The 19,842-nt window shown below is 38.3% G+C and overlaps 1 protein-coding gene across 1 annotated transcript in view; it reads right to left on the reverse strand.

Annotated features, from left to right (window-relative positions):
• Positions 1–481: 481 nt before the first annotated feature.
• atxn10 (ataxin 10) overlaps positions 482–19,842 on the reverse strand; it is a 177,392-nt gene continuing 158,031 nt past the window's right edge. Inside the window, exon 11 of the mRNA XM_069903492.1 lies at positions 482–6,555. Coding sequence (XP_069759593.1) covers positions 6,371–6,555 — 185 coding nt within the window. The 3' untranslated portion in view covers positions 482–6,370. The remainder of the gene's footprint in view (positions 6,556–19,842) is intronic.

The raw sequence follows: 19,842 nt of genomic DNA on the forward strand, positions 1-19,842 counted from the left end.
TGACCAGCTCTCTTCCTGCATCCAGGGTATATTTGTTCAAATAACTATTCTGAATACCAAAATAATTCATTATCTTTTTGAAACAAACTGGGATATTTATCCAAATTTATACAAAAATTACTGAAAGTGCAGTACTTTTTGCTGTAGAGCTTTGCAATGTCTGCACTTAGACATTCTACCATTAACAGCCACCGTGGCCTATATTTCTGCTAAGGCTTTAAATGCTTTTCTTTATCTTAATCATACCCACTTCTTGCTTAGCTCTTCCTCATTGCTGAAGTAATTTCATCCTCAACCATCCTTTATCACCAAGACTAATAAGTACATTGCATGTGCATAATGAAATAAGCAACTTTTCAGGAGAATAGGATAGATGATACAACTCCTCATTTGAATCTGCTTTGAAAAAGTTTCATCATTTAGCTTCCAGTCCTGATCAAAACTCCACTCCCAAAACAAAGTGGCTGGACCTGAATTTCTGCTATATTTCACTTTTATTTCAATCTTTATTTCTGTGGAATGTTTCACAGCACTTCCAACATTGATGACAAAAAGGTTCAACAGTTTCAATGCATTAAACGCGACAGAAAACAGCGCCAATAATAGGTGAGTAATCCTTAGGCAATTTATTACATTATCCCCAGATTTCAGGACATATTTAGAAACAACAGTGAAAGATAATTAACATTTAAAAACATATCCTAAAGGAGTATTGTTTTAAAAATACAAGCCTTAAATATTTTATTACAATTTGGAAAGTAATATGTCATGATGGTGGTTGGAAGGTCATTTTTGAAAAGTACAGTATTTGAAAAGTGTCCCAATACAAATTAAGCAACATTTTACTGAAAATTTATCATTACATTCAATCTTTGGACTAAATCAACATGACAGGTCTCATTCATCTGAAAACTCAATTGTACAATGCAAGTAAACATTACACAGGTGGCTTGGTCATCCATTTTGACAGTAAAGGCCTTGTAGAACCATAGAACATTACAGCACAGAAACAGGCCCCTTAGGCCCTTCTAGTTTGTGCCAAACCTTTTTTGTGCCTCGTCCCACTGGCCTGCACCCAGTTCATAACCCTCCATATCTCTCCCATCCATGTATCTGTCCAAATTCTTCTTAAATGTTAAAATTGAGCCTGCATTCACCACCTCAGCTGACAGCTTGTTCCACTCTCTCACCACTCTCTGTGTGAAGAAGTTCCCCCTGATGTTCTCGCTAAACTTTCCCCCTTTCATTCTTAACTCATGTCCTCTAGTTTGTAGCTTACCTTCCCTTAAGTGGTAAAGCCTATCTACATTCACTTTGTTTATCACTTTATTTCCTCGATCAAATCTCCCCTCTTCTTCTACATTCCAGGGAATAAGGTCCTAAGCTGTTTAACCTTTCCCTGGAACTCAGTTCCTGAAGTCCGGGTAACATCCTAGTAAACTTCCTCTGTACTCTTTCTATCTTATTGATATCTTTCTTGTAGTTAGTTGACCAAAACTGCACACAATTCTCCAAATTTGGTCTCACGAATGTCTTATACAACTTTACCATAACATCCCAACTTGTATACTTAGTACTTTGATTTATGAAGGCTAATATGCCAAAAGCTCTCTTTACAACCCTATCCACCTGTGACACTACTTTCAGGGAATTATGTATCTTTATTCCCAGGTCCTTCTGTACTACCGCACTCCTCAGTGCCCTACCATTCATAATGTACGTCCTTTCTTGGTTTGTCTTTCTGTATTAAGTTCGATCTGCCATTTTTCAGCTCATTTTTCCAGTTGGTCCAGATCCATCTGTAAGCTTTGCTCTCCACAACGTCTCCAATCTTGGTATCATCTGCAAACTTGCTAATCCAATATATATTATTATCCAAATCATTGATATAGATGTCGAACAAAAATGGTCCCAGCACCAGTCTCTGAGACACACCACTAGTCACAGGCCTCCAGTCTGATGAGCAATCATCCACCATTACTCTCTGGCTTCTCCCATCCAGACATTGTCGAGTCCAGTTCACTACTTCACCATTAATAAATAGCATCTGAACCTTCCTGACTAACCTCCCATGTGGGACCTTGTCAAAGGCCTTACTAAAGTCCATGTAGACAACATCCACAGCCTTTCCTTTGTCAACTTTCCTAGCAACCTTGAAAAGATTGGTTAAATGTGATCTACTATGGACAAAGCCATGTTGACTATCCCTAATAATTTTCTGGCTATCCAAATAATTTTACATTCGATCTCTTAGAACACCTTTCAATAATTTACCTACTACTGACGTCAGGCTCACCAGCCTAAAGTTTCCAGGGTTACTTTTAGAGCCCTTATAAATAAAGGAACAATATGAAATACCCTCTAATCCTCCGGCACCACATCCATGGCTCAGGACATTTTAAATATTTCTGCCAGAGCTTCTGCAATTTCTACACTAGCGTCCATTAAGGGCCAAAGAAATATCTTGGTAGGCCCTGCGGATTTGTCCACCTTTATTTGCTTTACTTGCAAGCACTTCCTCTTCTTTAAATGGTAAAGTTCCATAACCTCACTGCTTGTTTTTCTTATTTCCCACAACTCTATGCCTGTTTCCTGAGTGAATACTGATGCAAAAACCTCTTTTTGCTCCATACAAAGCCAACCACTCTGATCTTCAAGGGGACCAATTTGATCCCTTACCCTCCTTTTGCTCTTAAAACCTTCACATTATCTGCCAATGCAACCCCATGTCCTTTTTTTTTTAGCCTTCATGATTTCTTTCTTGAGGTTTTTTCTTGCATTTTTAAAATACACCTCAAGTAGCTCTACTACTACATGTTACCTACACTAGCTATACACCTCTCTTCTTGTTCTTCTGAAACAGATCCCTGATATTCCTTGAAAACCAATGTTCCTTATGCCTGCTAACCTTGCCTTTAATCCTGACAGGAACATACAAACTCTGTACTCTCAAAATTTCACCTTTGAAGGTCTTCCACTTACTTCGCATATCCTTGCCCGAAAACAACCTTTCCCAATCCACGCATTCTATCCTTTCTCCTTTCCTCAAAATGAGCTTTTCTCCAATTTAGTATCTCACCCAAGGACCAGACCTATCCTTCTCCATAATTAAATTGAAACTAATGGCATTGCGATCACTGGACCCAAAATGTTCCCCAACACATACTTCTCTCACTTGTGCCTAAAATGATATCCATTATTGCATTCTTTATAGTGGGTACCTCTATATATTGATTTAGAAAACATTCCTGAACACATTTGACGAACTCCAAGTCATCCAGCCCTTTTACAGTATAGGAGTCCCAGTTAATATGTGGAAAATTAAAATCCACTATCATCACAGCCTTATGTTTCCTGCAGCTGTCTGCTATCTCTCTACAGATTTGCTCCTCCAATTCTCATTGACTATTAGGCAGTCCACGAGTTGTATGTCCTGTTCCTCAACTCCACCATAGAGTCTCAGTAGATGAGCCCTCTGGTTTGTCTTGCCTGAGCACAGCTGTGATATTTTTCCCGATGAGCAATACTTCTCCTCCCCCCTTTCATCACTGCGATCTATCGAGTCTAAAGCAACGGATGCCTGGAACATTGAGCTGCCAGTCCTGCCCCTCCTGCAACCTCATTGATGACCTGCTGCGACATGTTACTCAATATTGCAACGTGCAATCTTGAAGCTTTTGTACCAGTAATGTTGCCCTCTGTGGCTATGTTCTATGTTGGACCATTAACATTCTAGGGGTGACCAGTGCCCAGAAGTTTCAACCTGATCATTTATAAATATAACAGGTCAGAGGCTGCATATCCTGTGGTGAATGACTCATGTGCTGATCCCCCAAAGCCTTTCCACTATCTCTAAGACACGTCAGGATTATGATGGAATAATCTATCAAGCTTCGAAATGTGGTGGCTATGGTCCAAAGTCTTACAATTGCACAAACAGCGCGACAGCCTTGGTCTCCAGAAGTATGCTGTGATTCCATTAAAAGAGAGTGGTTAATGCTCAGAAACATCACTGGCTTCGAGAAAGGCAAGCACTGATATCTGTATCAGTGATGTCAGTTTGAAGTACAATCCTTGCTTAATGGTGATCTATCTCAAGATAGATGGAACAAAGATGCAATAGAAATGGATCGGATTAAAATATTTTCTTCAGAATGATGGTCATCCTAAATTCTCTCCTTCAGCAAACAAGAAAAATTATATTTGATTTTCTCTAATTGTGTGAGGGGCGGCATAGTTGCGGTTAGCGCAACGCCTTTACAGTGCTAACCTTTGGGACTGGGGTTCGAATCCCGCACTGTCTGAAAGGAATTTGTACGTTCTCCCCAAGTCGACATGTGTTTTCCTTGGGGGCTCTGCCTTCCTCGCACCATTGAAAACATACTGGGAGTGTAGGTTAATTGGGTGTAAATTGGACGGCACGGACTCTTGGGCCAAAATGGCCTGTTACCCTGCTGTGTGTCTAAATTTCAATTTAAAATTAAAATTTACTTAGGTTCTGGAACTAAATGCTGTTTTCTTGCCTCTGTCTCCAATTCTCTCAAATTGAACCACATGATTGAGAAGTTTGGTGTGGTAAATGATCAGACCACCTATCCCACTCCCTTAAGGATTCAAGGTGGGCGAGGTGGCACGTCAGTAATGAGTAAAGCCAAAAGTTTGGGGTGAGGAACAATGGGGACAGAGGTGAGGGGAGACAGAGGCAAAGATAAAAGCTTCAGTGAAGGAGGGGTCCCTCTAATTTTTAGTCATCAGTGTGCAAAAATCTTAAGTTGTGCACATTTTTTTTCCTGTGCACTGAATGCTTGTGCAATTGTAAACTTGAAATTGGTTCACGATCATCTTGGTACAGTCTATCTCTCTCCGCTAATAAAACTGTATTGGCATGTTTGAATATAATACAAGCATGATTACTTGTTTAATTGGCTAACTAGTTAACAGAAACAAGTAGCCAAGAGGTTATTTTCAATAAGTATAATTATTAATGACTACATTATTTTAGGGACTGAGCCTTTTGTGCGCACAAGAATGACCTTGTGCGCTGGTCGCAAAGCATGTGTGCGCACATGGACGTGTGCATCTTAGCGGAAACAGTGGCATTTCAGAGCCAAAGGCAGGAATGATTCACACACAGGATATTGTTTTTAGATTTTTCACAGTCCTCTTAAAATAGCCCGAGAGAATTTAAATTTTTTTTTAAAATTAGACATACAGCCCATGAACCTGTGTCTCCAAATACACAATCAACCTATAACCCCAGTATGTTTTGAAGGGTGGGAGGAAATCAGAGCTCCCGGGAAAAACCCACGCAGACATGGGAAGAATATAAACTCCTGATAGAAAGCGTGGGATTTGAACCCAGATTGCTGACGCTGTAACAGTGCTAATTGCTACGCTAACCATGCTGCCATGTCTATTTTCCATCTACCATTATTAATTTCAGGTTCTCTATCATCTGTCCCTTCATATATCTAACACTTGCAGCACATCTTAGACCTGAAAAAAATATTTTCCTCTCCTATTGCTCGCTGACATATTGAACTGTCAACACGCTTATAATGGAATCTCCAATCGGCAAAGCTTCATTACTCACCTAAATCTGATAAACAGATACAGCTTCTGGAAATCATCTTCTTCTCCTTTTGTTGCTTATAAAATGATATTTTGCACAACTGTATTTCAACATCTCATTTTAGATGGATTTCAATAAAAGAAACAGTTATCAACACTGATGTAAACAATGAAAAGTTGAATGATTTTAATCATTTCTCAGTGAATAGAAGTGCCCAATAATTACAATCGAATTCTGATTATAAATGTAAATAATCTCCAGGAATGGTCATGGTGTTTAATTCTTCATCATTCCCAATTTTGATCAAATTGGATTTGACAAATACTGATATCTCCCTGAAGAAGAGTTATCTGATTAATAACTTCTCTGATTTAGCCTTCCACATTAAACCCCACAATCATGATTTTATTTCTGACACGAGTTTGCAGAAAATCAAATAAATTTTAAAATATACCCATGTTTGATGTTGGCTGATGTATAAATCAGAGGAAATTATTGTTGTGTAATCAGATTCCAATTCTGGATATGCTGAAGTCAACCATTTTCTTGTACAGTTAATTTTCTTATTGTGAGCCACTTTTTACCTGCACGTCATAGTATTGTGAGATTCTTGATACCGACTGATGTTTATCTAATGAATAATAAAATTGTGCATTTTAAACAAGAACAATTTTCCGTCACTGGTTTTGTTCATCTTGTTCTTTATATTTTTCTCTTCGTGTGCCAAATGACTGGAATGAATGATCAGTAAATTCACGTTGAGATAATATTCTCCAGCAGAAATTTCTCTTCAAGGAGTTATTCACCCTTGTTCTGCGATTTTACGTAAAGTTTTCCATTTTGTTCTTCAACATTCAATCCCATGTAATTTAGCATGGCATTATCTGCTACACCCTGACATACCATCTGCGATATTACTTCTTGATTCTCCACGTTCTGTTCTGTAAGGATTCGGATGGTAAAAACTGCCCACTGGCTCACAACTATCGTGGGTAAAGTTAAGGAATATAAATCACAACACCTTGATGCAGATTTAAAATGGTTTCAACAATACATTTGTAACCTTATCAATGGCTCAAGACTTTGACTAATGCTCAAAAACTCTGGTGGCATTTGCAAATAGACTAGACACAAAATCTTCCAATGAAGAGATCTTGCAGCAGCACAAAGTCTAGGCCATTCATATCCAAAGGCAACAATGCCAACTGGTCCTCCCCACAATATGCAACTGTGCATTTTTTATTTGACAGTCTTACAAGAGACAAGGAGCATTTTGATGATCTGCAATACGACGAGCGTGCTTTCGATTTATTTATCATTTTCTTCCGCATTTTGGGGCAAAGTACATTTGTTCTAGTCACGTCTAAAAGTCAAAGTTGACTTATCAGGATTCACTGCACTATTTATGCAGATCCAAAGGATGTCATTGATTGTTAATTCAATGGAGGAATGGGGGAAAAGTCATTAAAAATTGAACACTATTGTAGGCTGGACTGCCTCATCTAGGACAAAATAGCAGTTGATAGTTCAAAATGTTTAAAGATTTTGATTTTTTTGCTTAATTAATCATAGATGATAAAAGTGAGGTTTCAAAATCCCTAATTATTTCCCCCCAATGGTCTCTGGGAGGAGAATATGCCATCTTTAATGAAATTAGACCAAACTCAAGCCCTTGAGCTAAACTGCTATTCAGGAAGACACAAGCATGTTGCTTTGAAGAATTGACTTTTTGGCTTTTTCAGTGTGTTTCACCAAGCAGAAAGCCCGAGTCCTCCTTCAGTTTTTCCTGATCCACTGAACTCCGGCAGGTTAGTGTTTGAAAGTTTTGGTTGAATAAGGTTGAACAACAGTTTTATTTTAGTAGAGCAAGTTTTACCATTTCACATCAGCTATTGTATTGCAACTTAGCTAATAATCTTTGAGTGATGCTCACTTTAGTCAACTGCTGGACTTAGCTGGTGAACAATCCGAACAGCCACAGAATGAAGACCAAAGCTATAGTCATAAGGCAAATAGTAATACAAAATGTCAGATCCTACCCAAGAAACTCCAGTGACAGAACAGTCAAGCATAATTCTCACCTGCACATCTGTGAATTATGAATTCTTCAAGTGAATTGAGTACTTGTCAACAAAAACCTGCACATACCCCTTTATTTACAGCACCAACATTATTACTACATCACTGATTCTGCTACATAGCCAGAAACGACCAAATCTAAGCAGTACCAAGTACAATGGATCAAGGAGTCTTCCCTCATCCAGATGGATCATTGCAGGCAGGAACTGGTCCTTCAATCCTGCATTAACCACTTTCATTGCTGATCACCTACACCTTTCCAGCTTTATTTACTTGCAAAACAGCAAAGCTTCAAACACAACCCCTACACATGCCAGTGAAATCATAGGAACTGATTGGCCAATTCATACAAAGAAATGCAGAAACTGGGCACAGATCCTTGTATTTTACCATTTCTTCTGTAGATTTTGGCTAATTTTATTTAGAAATCTAAACACTGAACACCTTAATCATGTTTTTATCTCATTTTAAGTTACTGTGCTCCAACAAAGCAGGTCATGAATAGACATGAGGCTGCTTGTTAATGGACTGCATTAAAAAGACTTCTGGATCACTGTGAGCACCGCCAGAAAAACACAGTGCTACAAGAGATTAAAGGAAGTTCAAGCTAATGTTCACATTACCCTCTTGTTCATCTGCTCACTGACAGGGAAAAAGTAAAGCACATTGTAAAGAAAATCCCTAATCCTTCTGACACTTAAGCACCTCATTGTATACTGAGCCTCATGAAAGCTACTAATGTTTCCACGGTTACTGCAAGCTAGGCCATGATCCTGTTTGTTTCCACTCTGCAGAATGGAATAAATACACAAGAGTTAGGGGCTGGCTTGATATAGATCTAAGTTTCATTTAATGCTCTTATTCAAAAAATAAACAAATCATATTATGTTTACAATAGATTGTTGGTAAGAATGGATGAGATTGCCATTTAACAGCCATGCATGAAAAGAATAGTACCTTTAATTTAAACAGGAATATGACAAAGGGAAGAAACAAATAAATTTAAAGAAAAACTTGAAGTGAATGCTCCATATTCATCAACTAAAGTTAGAAGCCATTTGTGAAACAATGTAGCCAACTTTCAAACTGAGAATAATGGAATACCATGGAAACGGATTTCTTTCATGCTTTGAGAGGGAGGTGCTCTCAGAAGCGGAAAAAAAACTTGGCTGCCATTACTGTTAATGATTTAAACTAGTCAGTAACATAGCAACAAAAAAAAATAGATAAATCTAACAGAAGAACAACAATTAATTCCCCAATTGAGGGCACATTTGGTTACAGTTTGTTCATTCAAATTGTGATTTAGTACACGTAGGAAATTCACCCTTCTTTTGCTGCATCCAGGAGATTTTTTTTTCATTTAGTTCTGTTACAGTGAGTTCCTATTTAGTAAATTACAGTCTATATTCATGAAAAATAAAAGAAGTCTTAACCACTATCTTAAATGGCTCTTTTGTTCATTGCATATAAATGCACAGCAGTTAAAAGGGGAACCAAAATCACACAAGACATCGAAAGGGTCATGATCAAAAAGCTTATAATCAGGAAAGAAATGTACTGCCACTCTATAACAATACACTTATCATCCTGGAGCAAAGGAAAGTTGCCACATGAGGAATTATGTGCTATGATTTAGTCTTGATATATGCAAAGGTTGTGTAATAAGAAAAAGATGAACATTGGCAAAAGTGCCTTTAAACAAATGAGTAATCTCAAATAAGATCAGGCATAAGGCAAAGTGCTTGGATTTAGTGATGGATTTGTTAATGAGTTGCAAGGAATTAAAATAACTGATGACAAATTGTGCAGCAGAAATTGACATTTAGAACAGATAGGAAACAATTGTGAAGTTTTTCTCTGACAATTTAATAGCATCAGTAAACCACAACCAATGCAAAATCAGTCTTGGATTGTCTTGCTCATACAAAACCATAATTGTAATTATAGGGTTATCCTAGGATTAACTTCTTATTGGGAGTGGAATGTCCAATTTTGTTCCACTGCTTAAGATCATTGCAATGCTTGAGAAATTGCACTAAGGGGCAATAAGTATGAAACCCACACTGTGACCACTGAACTATAAAAGCCTAGGGTTTTTTTTGGTTCTTACCTGTCATTGAAGTGCATGGAAAAAAAATTAATCAGCATTGCTAAATTTGGCAAAGCAACTATTTCACATTTGCCATTAGAGTGGCACCCAGTTTCTCTTAAACAGAGTGTACCCTAAAATTCCGCAGATTAACAACACTCAGTCAAAATTAGACAAACAACTGCATTAAGAAGGAACAGGAATGGATTCATTTTAAAATTTGGATTTTAGACAGAATGAGATGCTGTGGACTACACAGTTATAAAGAAGACTTAAAGGAGGAAATGATTAACCAATGTAAAATGCAAACGAGACTGCCTAACATACTGATAAATCATTTAGCTCAACAGCTTTACACCAAAGATGATGATGGGGTAGTCAAATCATCACACCTGTTCCCATGCAGAGGGAAAAAAAACCTCTAAAGACATTAACACACAAAAAGAAAGTATCCTCAAAATTACAAGAATGTTTAAAACACCATCTGATCTGGTCTAATCTGTTACCTTATCTTGTCATTTGGCTCTTACCTCACAAAACTAGCTATTATTCCAATGAAAGTTGGAAGAGGTTGAATGGTGCAACAAAATGATGGAATGATTATCTAATATCCATTGCTCTCTGGAAGAAATTTAATATCAATGAATGCATTTGCTCATTAAAACTCCCACACCACTATTTAAAATTGATAATATAAACAAAAAAGATTTATTTTAGCATGCACAAAACAGAAAAAGTTCCAAGTCTGGATAGCTCCAACATAGAGAACTGATTTTTGATAATCAAAAAGCAGTTTGCTGGAGGAATTCAGTGAGCTGAGCAGCATCAATGGGAGAAAAAGAATGGTTGATGTTTTGGCTTAGTTATTTGCTCCAGATCCCAGACTCAATAGTCTCTTGTGTGATTTGTCACACTGTCTTTCCCAAGTTCTCATGGAAGATGCATTTGTTGGAAATCAACAGGATTTTTGCAACATTTTCATCCATTTTCCTCACATCAGCACCATCTGACAGCTAGTGGGCTGGCTTTTTTTTTAAATCAAATGGGATTGATTTAAATCAGTGGTTTTCAAACTTTTTCTTTCTACTCACAGACCACTTTAAGTAATCCCTATGCCATAGGTGCTCTGTGATTAGTAAGGGATTACTTAAGGTGGTACATGGTTGGAACGAATAAGGTTTGAAATTCATAGTTTTAATCATACCTTATTGACTTGTCACGTGTACACTTTCATAACTCCAAAGGAAATGGGCCATTGACAAGTTTTCTCAAGCAAAATATTTCAGTAACAATCGAGTCTACAGCAGTGGTTCTCAACCTTCCCTTCCAACTCAAGGACCACCTTAAGCAATCCCTTACTAATCACAGAGCACCGATGGCATAGGGATTGCTTAAGGTGGTCTGTGAGTGGAAAGAAAAAGTTTAAAAACCACGAATTTAAATTATTGAGCTGATCTCTTTTCTGGTGTGTGAACGAAGAGATTAAAATAGTTTTTAACTACAGGAAAAATATTGCACGCTGATTCCTACTCTCTCCCTGTGCTTACAAAATCAGACTTCAACTAAGCCAATTATAACTCAAATGCTTCAATAATCCCACATTTCTAAAGTATTCAATGTGCTGATTTAGTCTTGAAAATAAACTGGGTAACATCTCTTGCAATGAGTATCTTGCAAATATACATGAAGGAGGAAGCTTAAACTGGACTAATCAAAATAAAGAAAACACAAGCAATCCCACTATCCTAATTCATGGAATTTATAATGGGTAATTGGTAAAATTAAACATGATCTGATAATCAGTGCTGCTGCTCCTATTTCTTGCACTACCTTTTTCTTTCAAAATGTTAAAACCTGATCAAAGGTTTTACTTTTTTTCCCCCTAGTCTGAGACTTCATAATATGTAAAAACAGGAATGCCCCAAAGGAAAGGCAATTATAGAAAATTGCAGCATTTCTTAAGGCTATCTTCACAAATGCTTTCAACTATGTGAGAAGGTTTATACAATGTTTTTGGGGAATGCTGTAAAACTGGTCTTAGACAACTAATACCCAAATCTGTTTTAGCACGAGGCCTGCCTGGTATAGCAATCAAAGCTTAGAGTCTGAATTAGCTTTGCTAAATTTTTAGCTGGGTTGGCCTTTACCACTTACCAACAAATCAAAAAATTTTGTGTTTGTTAAGAAGACATGAGTATAGATTATACATAAGGCACCAAGCAGCTGACTGGATAACAAAGGAATGCTTTAATGGAGATTTGCATCAGTTGGAGATTTAAACAGTTTATACTAGAAGATATCTGAAAAGTATTGGGGAAGATCTATTCCACCATAAATAGGTGAAATAGTGATGATATTATTGTTGTTCAAGTTTTATAAGAATTCAACAGGATGGATACTGGTTTGCTATCTAGTCTGCAGAACACTCAAGTTCAAGTTTGTCAGATTTATAAAAAATGCAGAGATAGAGGTCCTTTTGCAAATAGACTAGTAGACTTCTCATTTTACAAAGCAGTGCAAAAGTACAGATATGAAAGATCAACAGACAGCCTACTGGAGGAAATCAGCGTTAGTGGGAGAAAATGGCCAGTGTTTTGGACTGGAATTCTTCATGAGGACTGAGAGTGTAAAGGACAGGGGATAATGAGGATTGGTGAACCAGTGAGGACAGGGAGAGGCAGTTGATTGGCAGACGCCAGACAAAAGGGGAGGAAGTAAGAGGAAAGGTAAAAGATGAGTGATACAGAGAGAAATCAGTTGCATCATAATTTAAATATTTTGGATTAATTCAGGAGCCTGATAACAGGGAGAAAGAAACTTGCCCGTGAGTCTGGTGGTGCGTGATCTCACACTTGTGAATCTTCTTTCTGATGGGAAGGGTTGAAAAGAGAGTGGTTGAGGTGGGAGGAGTCTTTTTTATGTTGGTTGGTCTTCCACAGCAGCAAGAGTTATAGGTGAGTCAAATGGGGGAGGGGGTAGTATGTGTTCTGGCTTGAGCCATGATCACAACCTTATCCTGAACCAAATGGACCTGATAGATTCAAATACTTGAAAGATGAAGATTTCCACAACTGAGAGATTGTGAAAATCATAATATTCACAACTGGCATTTTGACAAATGACTGAAATCTTTTACAAAACATTTTGAATGATATACCTACTAACAAAGATATTTTCACTGTAAATATATGGAGTCATAAAGCAATACTGCACAGAACCCAGTCCAATTTCTCTATGCAAACCAAGTTGACTATCTGAACTAGTCCCATTTAGCCCATAGTGGGGATCTCCCAGTGATACACTAATTAATTTTCCCGCCACATTCCCATGCAGTCACATCTTTCCTGGTCTCATACACCGTCAAACTGAAACCACCTGTAAGCCCTCATATTCCATCTGCGCACCCTCAAACCAGATAGACTTCTCCAATTTCTGTTAGGCCAACCCCCACCTCTCCTTTTCCTTATTCCTGTCTCCTTCCCTCCAGCTCTGCCTTCACAGGGCACCCCCCCCCCCCTCAAACCCATCAATTCTCAGCTTTTCTCTCGTGCCCTCCTATTCACATCCACCTACGGCCTCTTGACTGTTGGCCTGTGCCCCACCCCCACCATTTCTTCTCCCCCTGCCTCTTTATTCAAGAGCCTGTCTGCTTTTTGCTCATTTCTTGATGAAGGGCTCAGGTCTGAAACGTTGGTTATATATCTTTGCCAAACTCTGGATGCTGAGTTTTTCCCACACTTTTGTGTATTAACTACAAGCACAGCATCTGCAGACTTTCTTCTTTCATCTCATTTAGTTCATATATCTTTAAAATGTGCCTATTAATATACCTATCCAAATGTCTTTTAAATGCTGTCATTGTACCTGCCTCTACTCCGTACACCTATCATGCTGTGTGTGGAAAAGGTTGTTCCTTGGGTCCATTTCAAATCATTTCTCTTTCACCTTAAACCTATTCTCTCTCATTTTAAGTTCTCCAAACCTTAGGAAAGTGTTATAACCTTATCTATGCCCCTCTCCAGGGAGAAAAAATCTCGGATTATCAGGTCTCTCCTTAGAACTCAGGACCTCCAATTCTGGCAACACCCTCATGTGGAGAGCTGTCGTTGAGGCAGCTGTGGGAGTTGGTGGGTTGGTACAAAACGTCTGTCAAAAGTTTATCTCCTGAAATGGAGACAGAGATCAAGAAAGGGGAGAGTTAGCAGCAAAGTAGACAAGTCGACATCTCATCAAGGGGGCACGAGCCAAAGTAGTCATCAGTGAAGCAGAGGAAGAATTGAGGAGCCCTGCTTGAGTGGGCTTGGAGCATAGATTGCTCCACGTAGCCAACAAAAAGGCATGCATAGTTGGGACCCATGCAGATACCTATGGCTATCCCTTTGACTTGGAGAAAGTGAGATGAGTCAAAGGAGAAGTAATCAAGGGCTTCTGCCATCTAGAGCAGAGTGGTGCTGGAGGGGGACTGGTTGGGTTTGTTGTTGAGGAAGAAATTCTTGTTTCACTCCTGTTTTGCTATCCTGGTTTTGGTCAGTCTATGAATTTTTCCGGAAAAGTACAGCGACACAATAATATATAAATAAAACGGTGAATCTCAAGTACGAAACAGTGAATCTCAAGTACGAAACATTTATACTAGGTTGAAAATTCATAAATAGAAATTGAATTTGCTCCTATGCCGTGTTATCTATTATTATTTGAAAAGGAAAATAAACTTTTGAACTGAATTTGTGTCATCCAAGACCTACTACACAAGTCCATGAACTATTTTGCCCTTTTACGATTACAATCATATGTGCTGTCCACCCACCAAGTGATGTCATCGATCAGAGACAATGTTAGAAACCACTAACCTTGCAACATCACGTACACTGAATAATCCAGGAGAACATGCGGTAAACCAGAAAGTTGCGCCATCAAATGAACATTCATCTTTGTGCAGAATCTGGTAAAATGTCACAATGACATGACCAACTTATGATAGCAATTGATTTATTATTACCTCTCTCATAATTTTTTTTATACTGGCCCATCAGAAATGAGTAAACCCCAAAATAAATGTTATCATTTGACAATAAAGCTCAATCTGAAAAATGTGTGTTGCAATTTTGTAAAAAGAATTAAAAATAATTTGCGGTCTTGGAGTTTCACAAATGCAGCCCATGGAATTGTGTTACAGGTGTACCCCACTTTACAAATACTCACTTTATACAAATTCGCTTTTACAAAGAAACCCGTGTTCACTATCCAAAAGAAATTTCAATAGGTTTTCACTTTTACGAAAATAGCCTTCAATAGAAGTAAATGGGTCTTTGCTTTTTTTTTTAAAATTTTTTGTTTTTCACACTATAAACCATATTGATCAAGATACATACATTTTCCTTCTTGAATATATAGTGTCGTTTTCTCCCCCCCCCCTTCCCTCCTCCCCTCCCTCCCTCCCCTCCCATTTATTTAAAGTTCAGAAAATAAAATACATTAAACAATGGGTCTTTGCTTTACGCCATTTTGGCTTATGAAAGGTTTCATAGGAACGCTCTACTTTCGTAAAGCTGGGTATACCTGTGTTTAGACCAGTTTCACAAATGAAGATAATAGTGGGGCTGCAGCAAGAACAACAGTGCTGCGACTTCTGTGGACTGGAGAGGAGCAGTGAAGCAGTTCCTCTGCAGGGTCCCACTGCTTGGTCGTTAAGCCGACAGCCCCGTACACAGGGATGCAGCACTAATTTTTTTTTTCAGTGCCGGAGCTCCCCACAAACAGCAACAAGGAGGTCTTGTGAGACTTGGCTTTGGTGGCTGCCATGTTATACTTGGCAGTGTATAATTGAGAGCGAATGCCACCGCTGCCGTCCCATGAGGTGCCAGAGTGGCAACCTGAGGCGATGGAGTGGTGTTCCAGTCGCATTGCACCCCTGCCCGTACAGGTTGAAACTGCATGGACTACAAGGCAGGCTTTTTAAAAAATATTGACAAAACTATTCTGTCCTACCCAAGGTGGGGATGCGCATGCTTAAAAGGTTACAGGCTCCAGGAGAACAATGCACCAGAGCAGGAGGGCACCAGAGCAGGAGAACACCATCCTGCCAAGAAGAAGTCTGGGAGAAGACACTACAGGGTTAGACCAGCAGACTGGTGAGTGGCTCAGCAGCGGAAGGACTCGTACCTCGCTGTGGGCTGCTGGAAACTGGCTTGTGGGAACCAGTTATCAGGACCCAGATTCATGAGGGTGCTGATGGTGAGGTGCTTGAAAGGCCCTCGGCATTAACAGCTTCGGTTTGGATCCGGGGCTTGAGGAGGATGACTTGGATGCTGGAGCTCAGGTTTGCCACTGGATCAGACTAAACATTGTATAGCTACAAAGGGTGTGGGAGCACAGGAGGCAGTGGTGTCACAGAAAGTGGCGGGATCCAGATACTCAGTCTATGAGAGACTCTCTTATGCTTCTTTTTCTCCTTGGTAGGGGTGGGAACTAGTGGTGCCCCTTTACGGACAAACGATAGTAAACAAGTTTTGTGTAATATTTACATATAATAAAGGAATCTGAACCATAAATACTACCAATAATCCATAAATAGTATGCTTTGGCTCAGCTAAAATATAACCTTTACATCAAAGAGGATGAATATTTGTGAAGCTCCTGGATATTCACACATATAGAACTATTTTGTTTTAAAGTTATTACATAAAAATCAACACTTTACAACACAAGAGAAAAACCACTTAAATAAATTTGATCAAACTGCTGGAAACTCAGGCATATTGGTACTCCAATGACCAAATACTGAATCAAATGCTGAGCAGTATTACTTCATGAAAATGAAACACCATCCCTTTTGCTATGGCAAGACAAGAACTCAAGATGGAAAGTGCGGTTTAAATATTTTCGGATCAACATTTTCTTTCATTGAATAGCTTTCTTTCAGTAGATTACAAATTATGGACTCTTTACAGATGCGTATTAAGCTTTCCCTGCTTTATTTGCTATTTTGTATGAGTATCCAGCAAACCATATTACTTCTAGTATTTTGTTTTGAGTCTTTAAGCACTATTCCGAAATAAGTTTTTTTTAAATTATAGAAGTGATTGCTGGGACACATCTTATAATGCTAATCTGGACAGAAATTGAAGACACGCAGAAGATTGCAGTCCTTCCAGCAGATTGTGTTTAGCAGTGGACAGAAATTAATTTGTGTTCTAATAATGAACTAGCATCTGAGCTCACATACAGCAAATAGATTTCCTGCTTCACAAACTCGTTCACACTGTTCAATATTAGTCAATAATCATTCTTTAACTGATTGTTTTCTTCAACTAAATTTCCATCCTCTGAATCCTGGTCACAGTCAGTTGCTAATCAGACTCAAGCTAATTAGAATCAATTCAACTTTGATTCCCTTTCTCCACCAACTTTTTGTTTTCTGGCTGTAAACAGCAGCACATGGCAGAAAGCTGTTAAAGTCTAACTTTACGGTTCATCTTTTTAGAAGGGTAAACCACAGTGTTGCTTTTGTTGTGTAAAGGTTTCTATTCAGAAGCACTGTTATTACAGTGTGAGCCTATTCAGTTCCAGTCCATTACCTTTTAGAAGGCACTTCACACTCTGTAAAGGCAACCTCGGTCAGCTCCTCAAGGAATCAGTTCTGGTATTTGGGCAGAAGCAAAACCCTTCAAATTACTATCTCAGTAAAAACACAAAGCTGGAGAAACTCAGCAGGTCAAACTGTACTTTATAAATCAAAGATAAAGGTTTTGGGCTTGAGGCCTTCATTAAGTTATGAACAAAATGCAAGAAGGTGCCCGAACAAAATAAAACATCTCTCACTCAAATTTCTATCTACTTAGCTAACTGCAATTTCTGTCACTTAATTTAGCTGTGTTCCTGTGGAATTAGGAACTTTGACCATTTAGAAGATAGCTCGAAAAATTGGCAATTTGCCTTTTCAACCAACCGACATTACTTACGAAGTTTGTACAAAAAGGCTGGAGATACTTAGCAAGTCACACAGTATTCTTTATTTAGAGAAGATACACAACCAGTGTTTCAGGCCCGAGCCCTTCATCAAGATATTATGAATAAATATGGCTTTTAATAGAATGTGAAAAAGACACAAATTAACTCATATAGAATTGAATATGAAAGCTATCTTTCAAAGCTTCCACAAATTTAAGTTTGCGTGCATATGATACATGTGAACATTTCTGCTGATGGATGTGGAATACAGGTAAAATTAATATTTTAATTTGATATATTTACATCCTCATCTGTATTATTAAAACTTTCTGTCCTCACTAAATTGAATTATAATGTAGATAACCTCTGAAAATGTATTCTTTAGTTGAAGAATTATAAACATTTCATGAACTCAGAGGGTAGCACAAAAAGTTGATAAATGGGGAAGTTGGCTTGGATTTTTGTCAGAATTTATATTGAATAACTACAAATATAAAATCAGATTCAATTTAAACTTTATAAGATGTTACAGAATTGAATATATTACAGCAGAATATAACATTTCAGAACCAGAAGTGTGCAGCAGATACATGATTTCACAGAGCGGTGAGGGGAACAAGCAGCAAGGCATGTGAAATAGGTGGCTACCTTATTTAAAAAAACCTGTTCCACTAAATGATCATTTAAGATACATTTTCTACTTTAAGCCCATGATAGTTATTGGTCAACCGAAATATCATAAACTTAATGTATTTATTATGGCAAACTGAGACATGATCCAGATTTTAAAGAACTAAACCAATGGTCACAAGATAAATGATTGGCTAAAACAATTCTTGCAACCACTGCATTGAACTTGGAGAACAAAGATTCAACATGGGCTTCTTTTCAGTCCCAAACCCAATGTTTCTGGGATTTAACCAGTCCCGAAATCTAAGATTTCAGTATGGGAATTTATGCAGACCCTATCCCATGAATGTGGACAGGAATTTATTCAAACCCTGATGCCTAGTAATTTGTCTATTTGGAATTGTGTGGAAGACCACCTCCTGTGTTTTTTGTGCTGGAGAATTACCAGGCTCTGATCTCTACAGTTTCTGTGCTGGCAATTATTCAGATAGGAATTCTCATTTTTTTGGGCTAGGAATTTTACATGTTCCAGATCTGTAACTGCTTTTTTGTATGCTCCATCCAAATAGCTCTAATCACTTCACAGATGTCTGGCAATCTCATCAATGAATAAGACAACCCAGTGAACATTTTTTGAGATGTGGGATAAAACTACAGCACCAGGGAAAACGTACACAGTCAGAGAAGAATGTGCAAACTCCATACACAAACCCTTCATCCAAAGTCTGGATCAAACTAGTGTTATTGGACTTGTAAGAGGTCAAACAATTGAAAAAAAATCAGAATTTGTGTTATGGATAAAGCCTGACACGTAAGTGGGTGACACAGTGGAGCAGCCTTACAGCGCCAGTGACACAGGCTTGACGCAGACTGTGACTGTTTAGCTTTTCCTGAAATGTTCTAAATTCCTTTTCCATTTGAAAAAAAGACCTGTTACTCATGTCATCTTGCTCTGCATTTCAGAACTCCTACATTATTTTGTTTATGCTTCTTTATGTTCTCATTCTCTAACTGTCCCCATTCAGTTATTAACCAGATAATCTTGCGTGCCCTGTAGTCACCCAAGTTTTACACTCCCACCTCCCTTGCAGCTCAACAAACTTCTCTACTGACCAGTTTTGACAAAGAGTTTTTCAGTTGAAGTGATAATTCCGATCCTCTTTCCACAGATGTGGCCTGACCTGTTCATTATTTTTCAATTTTTTATTTTACATTTACAGAACCTGCAGTTGTTTTGATTTTCAGAGATGTGCAGAGGGTTAAATGGCCATTGTAAGTAAGTGGAGGAATGGGCTGATGGGAAGACAGCATGGAAACAGGCCATTGAGCCCCAGTGCACGTCGTAAGTAAATATGAGAAAGTCAAGATACTGTGGAAAATGTACAGCTCTACATTCTGCAGTTTTGTTCATTTTTTGAATGGAATAAATTCTGATTTGCAAAACTTTGATACCTGAGCACTCTGACTTCTCAGTGAACCTTTTTGGACAATAATCTGGTAGGTCATGGAATGGTAGGGT

This window comes from Narcine bancroftii, chromosome 11 (assembly GCF_036971445.1).
Source record: "Narcine bancroftii isolate sNarBan1 chromosome 11, sNarBan1.hap1, whole genome shotgun sequence".
NCBI lineage: Eukaryota > Metazoa > Chordata > Chondrichthyes > Torpediniformes > Narcinidae > Narcine > Narcine bancroftii.